We start from the raw sequence: 18,572 nt of genomic DNA on the forward strand, positions 1-18,572 counted from the left end.
ATGATGAGAAATCAAATAGAGCATTCAATTTTAAATTACGAATTTAAAATTAATAATCATAGCAATGTATTTTTAAATTCAAAAACCTTTTCGATTTCAATACTCCAGATTATAATGAAACAATCATAAAAATTAATGACGAAAAAAAAACAAATGATAAAAACGGTCCAAACGATAGCATTTGAAGCCGTAAACAACAAATCCACTACCGGTCGCCGGGTATTTAGAAGATGATCAGAGCGCTTTGAAATTCAATATTCATAGCGAAAATTTGCCTCTCCTTTTATCCCGTATCAGATAAGTTATTTGTTGATCCGAAGAGCTTTCCGCCTATCACTTGCTCTACAACTTAGCCTGGGCCGCCCTTACGACCGATTTGAGAACGCCCGGAGCACTGACTGCCCCATTCAATCTACATTTATTACTTTTACGTGTCCCTATTTTAAGTTGACTCCGCGATGTTGTTTCTTATGGCAATAAAGATTACAAGCGGCCTCGATAAATTCGGATGGCGCAAAATTAGCTTTGTCTTCAAAAGTTTGGAATTGATTAGCCGTAACGATGGGCTCCTTACGGCGTTTCGTGTTTTATCTGCAATGAGAATACTGATGGTATGTACTACGTGGAACTACGTGTATTCGTGTAATACATATAGATTGTACATCTGTTCATTAAAAATAATTGGTAACTCAATTACAGTGAATGATTGTGAAAGGCCTGCAGCGGATTCCATCATTCTGCTCTAATGGTGTGGAAACTAGCCCAAGTTAGTGGGCAACGATACATAGAAGCGTATATACGAACATGTCTCTTTATTATTATCTATAGTTTTGTTAATTAAGTTATTGTTATTATGTTTGTATTTCTGTTTATTAAGTATAGTTAATGACATTGTTTTCTTACCGTTTCTTTAGCGTTGTTGATCCTGTGTCCATTTTTCCACCACGTGATGGAAGCGGGTGGTCGGGACCCTGAGCTCTGGCAGAGAAGGTCATACCGCCGGCTCGCTGACAGCGGCTGATTCGAACCCAGTATGTGGACTGTTAGCGGTGGAACTGTTGACGAGAAATATTTTTTTAATCATCAATTCAATTGAATTTAAAAAACGCCCTCATATTATTAGTCTCAAAAAACAATTGTAATAAATATGCATATAAGGAAACAAAAATCAAAGATAAAAACCATTCAAAGTAGTCGATTTAGATCAGTTTATGATAATCAATCTTTATCAGAAAGCAGTTTCGAACTTGTATCTCAAAAGATAAGACGATGAAAACTAAATATTAATTAGAAGTATTATCCAGTATAATCTGAGCTCCGATAGTGATGAATGTACAGAGGATGCTCAATTGCTAAATGGGTTACGACCCTAAACTACACTCGGAAGTGCACTCAGTGCTCCATATTTCCAGTACAGTGACCTACATATGTGACACAATTTTCTAGAGACACATGAATGGAATGAAAAATTGACAGCTGCGAAACAGAAAAAGAATACGAAATTATGAAATGATAACAGAAATTTAACTATGCAATGAAAATACTAAAAAAATTAGCTCATTATATTTGTTATTTTTTATAAAATTGAAGATTCAAATAAACATGCGCCCATCGGTAATCAACCCAACGGGGATTGAAATCCTACCTAAAGTAGGTAGCATACACTGCTGCTCTTGAAAACTAAGCTAAAACCCTTCATGTTAGGTTTTATCACATCTTCTGTTGTAGGTACTACACTGTTGTTTCAAGACATAAATGGAAATACAGTTAGTGTTGCAATAGAGGACTTTATCACTTTAATTAATTCACTTTCATTAGTCTAGTCCCTCATTATATTTTAAACGACTATGGAAAGACAGAAAATGATGCTAATGTTAAACCATTTAATACTGCAAAAATTAACTGTACATATAAATACACGGATATTCATAAATAAATTACATCACCTCTAACACTTCTAAATTTAGGTCGCGAAGCTAACGCTAAAGATTTGAGAGCACTTGACAGCACTCTCCCCGACATTGTTAGTTGAACTCACACATTTAGATGCACAGTTGGCAACCTACTTAACGCCTAAGCACTTACCGTATTTGCGCATATTTGAAATTGTTTGAGAGATCAGCATATACTGGTCTTCTCACAGAACGCGTTAGGCGGCTCAAGTTATACTGGTCGTGTTTAGCGTGTGGCGTATTTTATCGTAAGAAGTAATAATTTGTTTTGCGTTTTCAAAACTTGTATTTAAACATTAGCCTTCATGCAATGTAAAAGGAATATTTAGAATTGTAAAAAGAAATAACTTAATTGTTCGTACATAACACGTTTTTCAAAAAATATCGTTAATGAATACAAAATATTTGTTATTATTTTGACCAGCTAAATGTTTTACCGGCAAAGTTTTAAAGTCCTATTTAGCTGTTAAAAGTAAATAATAACCATCTGGAAATAGTCGCCTGAATCTAGAACCTGTTATTGATTATAAGTCTCTTTTAAGTACTCTCTGAATTGCGCCTGATATTTAGAGGACCTTGCGTTTTCATCTTAAACCCATCCCGTTTCGTTTCATCATAATTTCTTCTCAAAAAAAATTCTCAGTACGGATGTTTATATCGAATTGATCCATAACGTTACTTCCAAATTTGTTGACAGTACAAATCGCTCGGTACCATTAGCGCAGTGCACGCTCGACACTGTAACACAAACTCGTATCCCTAATGGATGCTGCATTATTTGAGCCGGCGTTACGGTGCTGACACGTTACTGAGACTTCTGCTTCCTTGGTAACTGTTATTACTTTTGGCTAAAATAGAATTGAAATAACGCTAGAACTTTAGAACTGTTTGTGTTGTAAAGCAACATTGTAGTGCTACTGCGTTTGCTTGAACTTACGCTTAGAAAATAAAATAAAATCAATAAATTGGGGATTTATCCATAATCCATCATAGTATACTTTAACGAAGTAAACATTTTAGAATAATTAGTCGTTGCAACACTGCTTTTCCGTACAATTATTGAGCCGTAGCTTTTAAGGATAAAAAAATATTATGGATTTAATATAAGAGGTCTAAACGCCTGTATAATTAAAAGAAAAAATCCGAAATTAAATATATTATGCTTATACATCATCAGGCGTTTAGACCTCTTATATTAAATCTGTAATATTTTTTTATCCTTAAAAGCTATGAAGTCCAATACGATGCATATGAAGGTAGCAATTTGGTAGCAACTATTGATTACAAAAAAAACTCTATTCATTTGCGCAGTTTCTTCTCACTGGATAGGTGACCAACCATCCTGATGTCAGAATGGCCGGTCACCTTAAAGAGTAGTTTATCTTTTTTTAATCGAAGGTCGATCGAAGCAATTAGTAGCAACAAATACAACTAGTAGCAAGTAGGTAGCAACACCTATTTCTACCTAATAACAGCAGTGTTAGGCGCTGCTGTGTTCCGGTTTGAAGGGTGTGGTAAGGGAGACAGACTTTTCCGAGGCGTTCCAGCTTAGTCCTCAGGGGTAGCGGCGCATCTGTGGCCGACCTCAGGTAGGAATACCTAATCCAATCAATCCGGGGTTGATTACAGATGTCCATGGGCGGTAGTAGCCACTTACCATCAGGTGGACTGCATGCTCGTCTGCTACTCCTATATTACATAAAAAAAAAAAAAAAAAAAAACTTCTAGTAATTATTTCGATGTAAAATACGGGTAGTGACCGGCCATTCTGACGGTCACGTACATTTGCTGAGTTAACATTTATGGTGTCGATTTAATGTCATTTTGAAAAAATCACTCATAATTTTTCCCATATCGCTGCTTTGCAAGAATAATGGCACATCTCAAAATTCACTTTTCTGTTAAATATACAATGTAATCCCAATTATTTCCCATTTTAATGTGTCCTAACAGTACTGTGGTTATATAAATAACTACTTATAATTGTATTTATCATTATTTTAATTCTCATTTAAATAAAATATTTCGAAACAAAAACATTGTTTAACTTTAAACTGGCTCTCCTGGAAAATTACCTTTTTTAACTGTGCCATCATTCTTGCAAATCAGCGATATGTCCCAAAATGTATAACAACAATAATTTCTTCAAATACTTACAATTCATGTCCAAAGTGAGCGTGGTCTCAATTGGATGTGCCCTTAGGTGGTTCGATGCTCGACACGTCAACGCTGCTCTGACGTCTGCTCTGGTAAGCGGCCCGACTCTTAGGACCCCTCGGACTCCGTTACCCGATAGCGCTGTCGCTGGAGTGTCGGTTTCTACTTCATCCCGGTACCACTTCACCCAAGGCCTGGGTCGACCTGGACATTAACATTTTATTCACCCTTTCAGAATATGGTTGCAAGGAATTAGGAATAGTAATATAAGCAAGAATACTGAGAGGTCGTCGAGAGTTTGCAATTTTTTTCTGTACTGTAGTAGTGCATTTCTTTAAATTATTTGTTTTGTCTACACGTATTTTACGTGGCAATTCTATAAATACTTACTTTTTACAGAATTATATAGATAGTAGCTTTATATTTTATACAAAACCAGTAATGGAAAGTTAATACGAAATGTAGCCCCTTTTAAAAATGCGAATGAGATAATAATTTACCTCCAGTAACGTCACATTTGAGAATGAAGGAGTCTCCCTCTACGTAGGGACCCACGATTGCTTGTTTGACGTCTCCCTTATCGTCCGTGATGACCATTTTGGTGGGTGGTACTGTAACAAAAAATATTATTATTACTGTATACACATCACTTATTTTGTAAGGGACCATGAAGATAATAATGACGATGAAGGTAATGGAAAGCAGTAGACTCTTCCAAAGCTATTTATATTAAAACCTTCTTCTAAAATGTCTCCATATAAAGATATCAGAAGTTTGCCTGCATTTTTGCGGCTGCGGCTTAACGTGTCCTCCGAAGCACGGTAGCCCTTATAAAATTTAGCCACTAACCTAAATTTACTTAATTCCTTTACCTATCCAAATTTCGATAGAATTCAACATTGCTTAAATTTAGAACACTCATAGTTCTGCAGCTTATATAGATCTTAAATGCTCTATATAAGTAGAACTGTGCATGTTTCAAGTGATGGGAATTTTAGAAATCTATTAGTAAGCGTGGTAGACTATAACCAAACTTTTGCGTTCTTATAGAAAACGTGCCTGTTTTCTTAGTAGCAGGCGCAGCTAGAAAGGTTAATTATGAAGTTAAAATTAAATATGTACCACATCCACAATTATAAGTACGATATTAATTCCCCAGTTCACAGTAAGAAACCTAATTATTTTCTTCGCCGACCCGTTTTCCTTTCAAACGTACTGGGAGCCTGCAAAAGTAATCACACTTTGCACAAAGGCCGCTAAGTAGCGCCTTATGTATTAGTAAGGCCTGGAGCTATTCCCTAAGGAACCTACCTTCCTATTTTATACTGCGTACTAAACAAGGGTAGGATATGTTTTTGTTTCTTATCTTTGATATACTATATCTACTTATATACTTAAGTATGTATTACTTATAAGGAAATAACTAATTTTTACCCGACTGTGGAGATGTTCTTTGAGCCTATGGATAGGTTATATGTTTAATATTTGGAACGTCGTGCAGCCCAAACGGATTTTAACACATCATTATGAGATTTAGTTGGATGCGTTTTAATTGCGGAGGGCCATAGCTATTTTTAAGTAGTCGCGTTTTTGGTTAATTTTATTTTACTATATACTAAAGTTGGAGACAATTTTTGCCTACATAAGTTGTTAGATTTTGAACTGGTTTAGATTAATTATCATTACTAACGAGTACATAGTATGTGATCAACGACTTTTAAACTGAGAGTTCAGAAATTCAGACATAACAGATACATTTCATGAATTCATATTTTTTGTACATATGCTTATACTAAAATTTGATCAAACATTTTATAACATGATTTCTGATGGTACCGCTTACATCTCATAAAGTTAGTGAAATTCCAGTAAATTGTAGGTCTAATTTTGTTAAATTTTATCCTCCGAAACCCGTTGCCAAGCTAAGCACCGAAGTGCCGTGCCAACTTTTCCGCTCAATCGCTCATGGAATCATATTGGGTTAGCGTACTATCCATAGAACAAATATTAAACAGAAATTCCTTCCTACTAATGAATTCTACTACATTATATTATATCGATAATATTATCTAAATAATAATAACATAGGGATATAATTATTTACAGTTTTAAAGAAAAATTATAAACATGATTATTAAAAAAAAATTCAAAACATTTTTGTGTTGGAGGAAAAAATAGTGGTTACTTATTTTTTTTCCTTTTCTCACACTTATGTCTTCATATTATTTTTTATTGACAGACAGGACAGCATTTTTATTGACAAGATAATGTATAAACACATCTTCATACAATCTCAGCTTTAATATTAACGCTATAAATGAGTTTCCATAAATTCGTATTGCATATTGACATTTCTATTTTGTATGATTCTGTGATAGCGGCTTATGTGGCAAACTTCCAGTATAAGCAGCGAGGCTATCATGCACAGTAACCGCGGCTTTATTTGCACTGCATGATAATATCACGCTTGTATTGACAGGAGGTAAACTATGCGTTGGTGAGTTAAATAGATTTCCTTTATATTTTTATTTAGATAAATATTTTTTTATCCAATGAATCTTAACCGTCCAACCAATTGAGGATCGAATCTAGAACAATCTAAAATTTAAATCTGTATAATTACTTCTGTGATTCGCCTATCACTAAGAATATATAAATATTTATGTTACATACATACTATATTTATGTTCGTTATAATATGTATACTCTGATTTATTTATTATATTTTTCCCCTTCAGTCGATTATAAATTCATACCAAGTAAGCGGGCTTGCTTATATGGCAAAGTTCCAGTATAAGCAGCCTGGCTAAGTGCGTTAAATTGCGACGAGCCTGATAATTTAGAACTACTTTCATTAGATGCAGGTAAGCAGGGAAGTTTAATGACATTTTTGAGGTGAATAAATTAGTGCTGCTAAAGTATAATAATCGAGGTAATATTGCCATAGTATTAAAACAGTGTCTTATCTCTATAGATGTATTAATTTTTATATAATTTTTCCCAGTAAGATATTAAGTATTATCTGTAAGAAAGGACCCTAAAATTTGTAAAACTAACGAACTAGAAGGAAAAAATATTTTTATTTTATTTATTTATTTATTGCACCTCTATAAAAATAAATAGGGCAATCTATTGTATCTTTTTATTTATCTTTTATTCTTTATATTTGGTATACATTATACAAGTAGCAAACGATAATATAATAAGTGGCTACAACGTATATCTCCAATCAACCTTCGTTAAGCTTAGAACCTTACCTTAGATAGTTTATTTCTGTACCTTTTTACCATTTCAACAAAATCTTTACTACTGCTACTATAAATCAAGTCCATATCCATTACATAACAAGTTTCCAGCCGATAAGGTTCTATTTCTGACAGTGGATTAGATCCTTTCAGAGAGCTTTTCAAACGAAAGCCCGATAAGTTCGCAACGCGAGAAGCTCCAAATTCTATTCCGTCTAGAAGCTCATCAAATTCCAACAATCTTATCGATCCTGGATTAGGCATAAACTTTCAGATAGCGTTGCATCGAGTTTCTGAATGAAAATCTTCAATGGTTTCACGGTTTAACTTGGAATTTAAAGTACCTACTCTTAAAGTTTTTTTAAATGCTAGTCTGTTTTATGTATAGTTTACGACTTCTTAATAGATTAGATTAGAGAGTGAGTGTAGATTAAACGCTTTAAACGCTCTCTACACTCACAGCCCCACACTAGGATTCCCTGTATCGTGGGTGATATGTACACACACAGAGACAAATACACAAACACCCAGACCCAGAAACAGAAGTCTAAATTTATCATTTAGAAATCTGTCTGGCCGGGGATCGAACCCGGACCCTCTGCGCGTCAGACCGGCATGGTGACCGCTCCGCCACGCGGGTCGTCAAGTCGAAGTGTAGATGAAGTCGAAGTAATAGAACTTGTAAGAAGATTGATGAGTTCCACCAAAAATAGATTAATTTAGGATAGATTAAGATATGTATGTAGTATAATGATAACAATAAATAGATAATAAATTTTAAGTTGAAAATTTGGTTTGAGAAAATGATACGAATATACTATGGATCACAAAAGCATTGCAGAGCTAAGTACTAGATAGAAATAAATTGGAACTCTCAATGTACTTTAGGATAGATTCAAAGTTCAATCTAACTCTAACTTGAGATTCGATCAATTGAAGCATTTGAAGCGAAAAGCGAGGTAATTTCCCATGACAAAATCATTGTCGGTGAAATTATAGTTGATTGGAACACATATCCTGTGTCATTTTTATAGAATCATTACACCAACAAGTAGTTAAACTATAGAAGAACTTAACAAATATTTCTTTATCTTCAAACCATTACTGTCCTACTGCTGGACACGATTGTCCTCCGAGAATGAGAAAGATGTAAACCATAGTCCCACATAGGTCAAGTGCAGATTAGTTGACATCAAAATACTCCGAAGTAGTAGGGATTCACCGGTTCTGGGGCACCGATTTTCCCCCTCCCCTCTCTATTCACCGGTTGTGGGGCACCGACTTTCCCCCCTCGCTTCCCCGTCCCCCCGCTGCCCTGTTTGCCACGATCGAGGGGCGAGCCCGGCTAAAAAAAAAAAAAAAAAAAAAAAAAAAAAAAAAGTTTGGTGTCAAAATGGGGGTTTCCGACCACGCCCGATCGATTGCACGCATTTATTTTACGCTATCTCCTTTGCTTACGAAGTTAGCTTTTATGAATAACGACCTCTAATTCATTATCTAATCACCTCCTTATCTCATTAAGCTCGCTATGTCCATATAACAATACGGACCTTACTTATCTAATCACCACTCGCTGTCCTCACAACATAATAGGGTCATTATCACTGTGTCGTTAATGATGGGGGTATGCGCATGGTAATGCAATAAAAAAAACTTCGTATTGACATTGTTTATTATTTCCAAAACAACCTTTTGAACAATTGCGATACTACAATATCGTTTATCAATTTATCCTCACAAAACAGGCTTAAAAAATCTCTGAGTGTATTTCCATAATACATGTAATGCAAGTATGTAAGACTATATTCTCCACAAACTGAAGACCAATCAAGTTGTATTCTATATCTATTAAAATCCCAATGCTTTGCGTTCCTTCTGAAAAAGGCTTTGTGATGGCCTGTTGGTGGTCGGCCATATGAATCAAAATACCCACCGATGCCATTTCTGTCTATGTACATGCCTACCCAGTGAGAGCCTGGTTCACTGTCAGGGTCCAAATTACTTATCAAGTACATTGGAGTCTTAACGTATAGCGGTAATCGGTTTGCCGCATAGACATTGTTTTTCAAGCTACAATGAATTTTATTTAAATGCTTCTGAATCTCGATTGTATCCATTGTGCATGCCTACTTATCGATACCTCTGATAGGTACAATACACTATTTACAAATGCAGAGCAAAATTATCCAAACCTTATATTTAAAGGGATGCAATATGGTTTAACTCGAATGAAAGACTTCAAATAGGTATAATATATTACATTTATTAGGCTTTTACTTACATCTAAGTATATAAATTTATCTTAACTACTGTAGTCGACGGTTACATTTCGGTTCTTATCAATTTCAATAACGTTATCAAACTCTGCATACACTATACAATTAATAGTTTCGGTTAGAGTTGATTCAAACCGAACTTCTACCCTTACACTGCCATGCTTTATAAGATTCCAATGAGTCATGGAATTTGATGACAAATCAGGAGTTAGGTCAAACGCTAATAGGCAGTAACCTTTTGCATATTGCTCCCTAGATATTCCATTACCTTCATTTAGAAAATGTATACCAGTCCCCGAAAATAAAGTGTGATAGGCTGCAGTAAAAATATCATTCTCGAATGATGGTTGCAATGCTTTTGAAGGTATTTGTTGGCCATCAATATATAAACAAAATGTGTTCATAGCATAGTTTTCAAAATTGAATGGATTTTTAGTAAGACTTCCATTGAATGCTGTGTTGTTTACAAATCCAACTATACATCTTTTAGGTACTTGCCCCAGAAATTTTGCCATATTTTGCCTAATGGTATTGACACATTAGCTTGGGGTCATTACAAACTTAGATAACAACGGTGAAATATTGGTTTACTTGCAAATATGTTTAATGTAATTCTTTGAACTATATATTATCTTAATTGTGTTTATAAATGTGTATGTCTAGTTTATAATTGTTAGTTTGGTAATGTATTTCAATGTTTGTTCCTGTAAACCATTTCATGTATGTGTTCTAGTTTTAAGACAAATTATACTTGATTATTATAAATGTGTATTGTTCATTAAATTATGTTCATTGTTAAATAATACGTTGTGCAGTCAACTTGTTTTAAAAATGTTTCATTTCATTCATCCCTTTACTGCAATAGTTGCTGGTCCAAGTGGATGTGGAAAGTCACAATTCGTTACAAACTTCTTGAAATATGTAAAAGATATTTGTAGTACAAGTTTCGATCAAGTTACATGGTGTTTTGATGAAATGCAACCTTTATACAACTTGAAACTTGTTAATTACCATCAAGGTATGCCAGATCTTAGTATGTTTGATGGGAAAGGTCCCCAGCTTGTTATCATCGATGATCTTATGAGAGAATCGGATGGCCGCATCGTTGACATTTTTACAAAAGGAAGTCATCATAGAAATTTGAGTGTGTTTTATATAACTCAAAATTTGTTTCATCAAGGTAGAGGTCAGAGGGACATTTCCTTAAACTCGAGTTATATAATATATTTTAAAAATCCACGTGATAAAACACAGATTCGACACTTAGCGAGACAAGTATCACCTGAAAATACTAAATTCATGGAAGATTCTTATAAAGATGCAACGAAAGAACCTCATGGATATTTAATGATAGATTTAAAACAAAATACTAGTGATATATGTAGATTAAAAACAAAAATATTCCCTTCTGACTGTTACTGTACTGTATACTTACCTACAAAGGGGTTTAAATATGCAAAGCAACAAGAAATTTCCGTCATTTATTAATAATGTCTCGAACCTTGAAGACACATAAAAAGTTTTTAGAAGCTCTTCATATTCTTAAACCAAAATACCAAAAAGCACTCTTAAAATCCTGCAACGAACAAGAGATAAATTGTATTTGTGAATGTATCTATAACGTTTTACAAGGTAAAGTACAACTCCCAGAAAATGAGAAGAATAAATTAAAGAAATACAAACACTTACTTCGACAACTGGTGCGTAAAACTACAAACAAAGTCCGTAAAAATATTATAATTCAAAAAGGAGGATCATTTTTACCAATAATATTAGGTTCAGTTCTGAGTGCACTAGTAAATACCCTAACATGAACATGGAACACGCTAAGAAAATGTTACTTATAGATCCAGGTATAATAGAAAAAATTAATCAACAAACAATGTTAGACAGTCCCATGTCTAGACTGGATGCCGAAATGCAAAATATATTAAAAAGTAATATTGAAGATAGAGAAAAGTGTATTCTCTATTTACAAATTTTACAAAGGTACCTACACCATACTCAAGAAGACCGAAAACCTTATGAGTTACCTATTGTTACTTATTTTTCTGATGTTAATACTGGTGATACAGATAATATCAAAATGAAAATTGATAATAATAAACTGGAATTAGATACGAATAATAAATTTAATTTAAAGAAAGATTTTAGTGATATAAAACTACAGGAAGAAGCTAAGACTAATATAGTTGCTGAACAGACTCCAAAGCGAACAACAGTTGATATAAATGAACACGAAAAGGTTAACTCACCAACGTATACACCGAAACAAATATTGAGAGTGATACCTAAAACATATTTAAAGAAAGGTGAGCTGTTGCTAGGTCTCTTGTCTGATCACAAGGATAAAATTAATTGGGATGGCGAGGGTACTGTATTCATAGACAAAGTTAAAATTCCTGGAAGTAACATCATAGACTTGGTGAGTGATTTTATTAGACCAAGTAGAAAAATTGATCCAGTAGGATGGCAACAATTTGCAACTTTATTGAAAGATATCAATACACCAGTTACCTACCTTGGTAATACTAAAAGAACTGGCTTTATAACTCAGCTAATATTAGATGAGCATAAGAACTTTACACCTCGAAAAGATCCGAATTCAACACCAACTAGTACTGAAAGAGAAAAAGTAAAACCCAAGAAAAAATTAGTCTGGGAGAAATGGAGCCCTTATTAGAAATAAATAGTATTTATTATAACCCTTCTCATCCTGCTGCATTCGGTAGTATTAATAAATTAGCCAAAGCTATGAAAGGTAAAATGAAAAGAGAAGATGTAAAAGATTGGCTACGCTCACAAGAAACATACACATTACATAAACCTGTAACAAGAAGGTTTTCCCGTAACAAATACATACTGTCAAATTTCAATATTCTTTGGCAAGCGGATTTAAGTGATTTGAGAACATATTCTAAGTACAATGATGGATTTAACTTTATTCTTTGTGTAATTGATGTATTTAGCAAATATGCATTTGTAAGAGCTATGAAAAATAAAAATTCATTTAATATTAAAGAATGTTTTGAAAGTATTTTCATTGAAGCTAATGCAACACCCATACATATTCAGTCTGATAAGGGTACAGAATTTATTTCCAAAGATGTGCAAAGTTATTTAAAAAGTAAAAATATAAATTACTATACTACTAATAATCCCGATATTAAAGCAAGTATTGTTGAAAGATTTCAAAGAACCCTCAAAATGAAGATGTGGCGTTATTTTACACACAATAATACTTATAAATATATTGATGTTTTACAAGACTTGGTATATGCATATAATCATAGTTATCATTCAAGTATTAAAATGTGCCCCTGTGATGTTAACTCACATAATATTATGACTGTATGGAATAATTTATATGATAGAGATAAGAAACAAACAGAAGCAACAACACAATTACCTAACTTCCACATCGGTGACTATGTAAGAATAACCAAGTATAAGCATATATTTCAAAAAGGATATGAATCTAATTGGAGTGATGAAATATTTATTATATCCTCAATTATAGATCGGTCTCCATGGGTTGTATACACTTTGAAAGACTTACAAAATGAAACAATAAGTGGGACTTTCTATGAAAAGGAGTTACAAAAGGTATCTTATAATCCTACCTCAAGTTATAAAATAGATAAAATAATCAGTACGCGATATTCTGGTGTCAGAAAGCAAGTGTTGGTGAAGTGGAAAGGTTATCCAGATAAATTTAATAGCTGGGTGTTGGCCTCTGAATTAGAAAAAATATGATGAAAGAAAGTTTCTATTTAACATTGCTAAGTAACAGTTCTATGGAGTACTTTCCTGATAACAAAACAACGAAGTTTTCAACAAAATTACCAAAATCCTTAACGCTAGATGGGGAATGGTCAGTTGGAGTTGCCGAATTTCAATATCCATGTACCATGTTTACTGTACAAGAACATGAAAATATTATATATATTACAAAATCCATGACCATGCCAGGCGATCAAATACCATCCTTAGTATATTACAAGACTCATATTCCAGCGACGAATTATGACAACATAGATCATATTTTGGTAGCTTTAAATAATACAAAGGAAAATATAAAATTTCGTTATGATGAAGTATCAAAATTAGTTTGTGTTTCTGTTACCGATAAATCAATAAGATCAGTGAAGCTATCTCCTAAGCTGTCGTTTCAACTTGGGTTTGAATCTGACAGGAATCTCATTGAAAGAAACACAGGAAAGTGTCCTGCAAATTTACATTTAGGTCTACCATCACAATTATTTGTATATTGCGATATAGTTGAACCACAGATAGTAGGTGACGTCATGACTCCTTTACTAAGAATTATACCATTAGATCCAATGAAATATATTTATGGGGCGAATAAAATGCATGTTTTTTCACCTCCTCACTATTTACCAATCATGCGACGAGAATTTGACACTATTGAAATAGATATAAGGTCAACCACTGGTCAAAAGATACCATTTCAATTTGGAACTGTGTGTATCAAACTTCACTTTAAAAAACACAACAATGTTTTCTCATAATAATAATAATAATAATAATATGACTTGCCCCTACGAACATTATTATTCCCATCAAGCTGGTTCTGGTATTGGAGTAATATATAAAGGAGCCGCGTTTCAACGTGGTCATGGCATTGGCAGTTTTTTAGGAGGCTTGTTTAGATCAGTTTTACCTTTGCTTTCAAGGGGTGCTAGAGTTATAGGAAAAGAAGCACTAGGCGCTGGAGTTGGTATTTTGTCGGACTTAGTGAATGCACGACCCATGGAGGATTCAATAAAATCTCGTCTCAAGGACGCTAGTTCCAATTTAAAACGAAAAGTTGATGAAAAAATTGATAGAATAAACATGTCTGGATCGGGGTATATAACGAAGAGAAAGCGTCTTTCCTCACTCAGTGCACGCTCAGCTGCTAAAGTGAAAGCCATTAAAAAATTGGCAGTTTCTCGTGCCAACATAAAAGATATTTTTTCATAACTAATAAATTTAAGGAATTATGTCTTTCTTACATAGTCATTCTTGTGAATGTATAAAGTCTGAACTAGATTTATTTGCATTGCCATCAACACAAACAAGTATTGAAAATGGTATTTGGATTCATTACAAACCAATTTCGTCTCTTGCTGATGATGGACCAATAGAATTTCAAGTACCAGGATCTGGTGACGATTACCTAGATTTATCGCATACGTTAATACATATTAAAGCAAAGATAGTTAACCTAGATTCATCAAAAGTGAGCACACCCACAGTAATAGCACCAATAAATAACTGGTTACACTCACTATTCAGCCAGTTAGATGTATATTTAAATCAAAAACTTGTGTCACCACCTAATAATACATATGCTTACCGTGCTTATTTGGAAACTCTGCTGAACTACTCTCCTGCCGCAAAGAAATCTCATTTGACTTGTGGTCTTTGGTATGAAGATGCAGCTGGTCAAATGAACTCAACAGACAACACAAATCCTGGATTTCTGAAACGACAAAAACTAGCATCTGAAAGTAAAGAAATAGAAATGATTGGACATCTACATGGTGATATATTTAACCAAGAAAAGTTTTTAATTAATGGGGTTCAAATGAGTGTCAAATTAATTCGCTCAAGAGAATCGTTTAATCTGATGGGTTCTTCTACTGATATAAAATGTAAAGTATGCATTACGGATGCAACTCTTATTGTTCGTAGAGCACGAATAAATCCAACTGTACTCCTCGCACATCAAAAAGTCTTAGCCTCTACTACAGCAAAATATCCTATTACTCGAGCTGAAGTCAAAGTTTTAACTATACCATCAGGGGTTCAGGGAAAGACTCTTGACAACATTTTTCTGGGGCAAGTACCTAAAAGATGTATAGTTGGATTTGTAAACAACACAGCATTCAATGGAAGTCTTACTAAAAATCCATTCAATTTTGAAAACTATGCTATGAACACATTTTGTTTATATATTGATGGCCAACAAATACCTTCAAAAGCATTGCAACCATCATTCGAGAATGATATTTTTACTGCAGCCTATCACACTTTATTTTCGGGGACTGGTATACATTTTCTAAATGAAGGTAATGGAATATCTAGGGAGCAATATGCAAAAGGTTACTGCCTATTAGCGTTTGACCTAACTCCTGATTTGTCATCAAATTCCATGACTCATTGGAATCTTATAAAGCATGGCAGTGTAAGGGTAGAAGTTCGGTTTGAATCAACTCTAACCGAAACTATTAATTGTATAGTGTATGCAGAGTTTGATAACGTTATTGAAATTGATAAGAACCGAAATGTAACCGTCGACTACAGTAGTTAAGATAAATTTATATACTTAGATGTAAGTAAAAGCCTAATAAATGTAATATATTATACCTATTTGAAGTCTTTCATTCGAGTTAAACCATATTGCATCCCTTTAAATATAAGGTTTGGATAATTTTGCTCTGCATTTGTAAATAGTGTATTGTACCTATCAGAGGTATCGATAAGTAGGCATGCACAATGGATACAATCGAGATTCAGAAGCATTTAAATAAAATTCATTGTAGCTTGAAAAACAATGTCTATGCGGCAAACCGATTACCGCTATACGTTAAGACTCCAATGTACTTGATAAGTAATTTGGACCCTGACAGTGAACCAGGCTCTCACTGGGTAGGCATGTACATAGACAGAAATGGCATCGGTGGGTATTTTGATTCATATGGCCGACCACCAACAGGCCATCACAAAGCCTTTTTCAGAAGGAACGCAAAGCATTGGGATTTTAATAGATATAGAATACAACTTGATTGGTCTTCAGTTTGTGGAGAATATAGTCTTACATACTTGCATTACATGTATTATGGAAATACACTCAGAGATTTTTTAAGCCTGTTTTGTGAGGATAAATTGATAAACGATATTGTAGTATCGCAATTGTTCAAAAGGTTGTTTTGGAAATAATAAACAATGTCAATACGAAGTTTTTTTTATTGCATTACCATGCGCATACCCCCATCATTAACGACACAGTGATAATGACCCTATTATGTTGTGAGGACAGCGAGTGGTGATTAGATAAGTAAGGTCCGTATTGTTATATGGACATAGCGAGCTTAATGAGATAAGGAGGTGATTAGATAATGAATTAGAGGTCGTTATTCATAAAAGCTAACTTCGTAAGCAAAGGAGATAGCGTAAAATAAATGCGTGCAATCGATCGGGCGTGGTCGGAAACCCCCATTTTGACACCAAACTTTTTTTTTTTTTTTTTTTTTTTTTTTTTTTTAGCCGGGCTCGCCCCTCGATCGTGGCAAACAGGGCAGCGGGGGGACGGGGAAGCGAGGGGGGAAAGTCGGTGCCCCACAACCGGTGAATAGAGAGGGGAGGGGGAAAATCGGTGCCCCAGAACCGGTGAATCCCTACTACTCTCCGAGAACTTTTTTGGTGAAATGTAACACATAAGTTTTATAACGATGCTTCACTTTGCCAGTAGTTACATTTAATACTTAACTTCAGTCTACTCATTTCTTCTTAGCCTAAAATCCTCAGTGATGTGAGACAGTTACGGGATGACGACAAAGTAACTTAAAAAATCTGTGATACCTTAGATTCGTCCTGGCCACTTTGAGGCTTAAATTTAACTATTAACCATCATGGTTTCGTAGCTTGTGCTTAGATTTAATTCCCTACCATCATAATATTATATATTGTACATTTAGTAACAATGAAGTAAGAAACCTCAATAGTATAATATCACAAAAGCGATCGAGTTAGGTATCTACAAATCAAATATCGCTGCATCGGATCTCAATGTACGTAGATTTCTCGTCTTCAAAAGATTACCGGAAAGGAGATTCAAAGTGGAAAAATGCCGACGTCGGTACGCCAACCATAAATAAATAATATGAAATCTTGTCTTCGGAATTTCATACCGCTTGTGATAGTAGGTGGATTATTTGAGCAATTCTTTATTCTTTGACTGATAAATTAATATTAGGTTATTTCTTCTTTGAAACCTTACGTGGGCGTTGTTGAGTTACACAACGAAATGGCAAGTTATTAGAATTACAAATGTTAGAAACGTGGGCATCGAGTATTGAAGAAATCCGAGTAACGTAATTGGTTTTGATTTATAAGGTTAGCGAAATAAAAACACATTAGTTATTGATAATAATCTTATATATAAAATTCGTGTCACAATGTTAGTTACCGTACTCCTCCGAAAGGCTTTACCGATTTTCACCAAATTTTATATGCATATTCAGTAGGTCTGAGAATCCTTTTTTGTAAAACTCCTAAGTGATAAGGGTTGTTCACCCTTAACATTTTTTTATTTATATGGCAACACAACGTTTGCCGGATTATCTAGTTTCATTATAATATTTTTGAAGAAACGAATGAAGTGCTATTTACATATGTTTAAATAATTGGTGAAATTAAAATATTTTATCAATGTAACATTTGGAAAATCTAGAGCAAGACATATCACATCATTAAGAGAAACGAATCCGAAGCCGATTATGATTCAATATTTATATAATTGCTAAAATTCATCTATTTTCCGACAAACAAAGTATCGACATATCGTAACATTAGAGCTAATAAGATCTAATAACTCTGAATAGCCCTTGTCTCGCAAAATAAAATTAAAGAGAGAAATATATTTTCAAACAATTATATTCTCGGGGAATTAATTAAGAATGCTATATGTCTCAAGATTGGATTCCAAGTGAGTTCTTGGCTTTCCACCAAGTCTAGTGAGAGGTGGCCAGACTTCAGCGGATTATAGTACGCTAGAGATAAAGATAATATCTTCACTGCTATTTGAAATTGTCTAAATCGCGTGGAAAATATTAATAGCGAAATCTATCTTGTTGAAGCGTAAAGAAAATCTTTTAAAATAACAAATCCAAAGTATGCACCTTCTCCACAAATTCAGAGAAGTTAAATTCAAA

The 18,572-nt window shown here is 34.0% G+C and overlaps 1 protein-coding gene across 2 annotated transcripts in view; it reads right to left on the reverse strand.

The window, feature by feature from the left end:
* side-VII (sidestep VII transmembrane protein) overlaps positions 1-18,572 on the reverse strand; it is a 354,532-nt gene that overhangs the window by 25,895 nt on the left and 310,065 nt on the right. For both annotated transcript variants that reach the window (XM_073074093.1, XM_073074092.1), the window contains exons 5-7: positions 4,610-4,720; positions 4,110-4,313; positions 904-1,055 (exon numbers count right to left, since the gene is read on the reverse strand). In XM_073074093.1, the coding sequence (XP_072930194.1) occupies positions 904-1,055; positions 4,110-4,313; positions 4,610-4,720 (467 nt within the window). The remainder of the gene's footprint in view (positions 1-903; positions 1,056-4,109; positions 4,314-4,609; positions 4,721-18,572) is intronic.

Source organism: Epargyreus clarus, unplaced genomic scaffold, assembly GCF_041222505.1.
Source record: "Epargyreus clarus isolate Ecla_fem2 unplaced genomic scaffold, WU_Ecla_fem_2.2 ptg000006l, whole genome shotgun sequence".
In the NCBI taxonomy this organism is placed as follows: domain Eukaryota; kingdom Metazoa; phylum Arthropoda; class Insecta; order Lepidoptera; family Hesperiidae; genus Epargyreus; species Epargyreus clarus.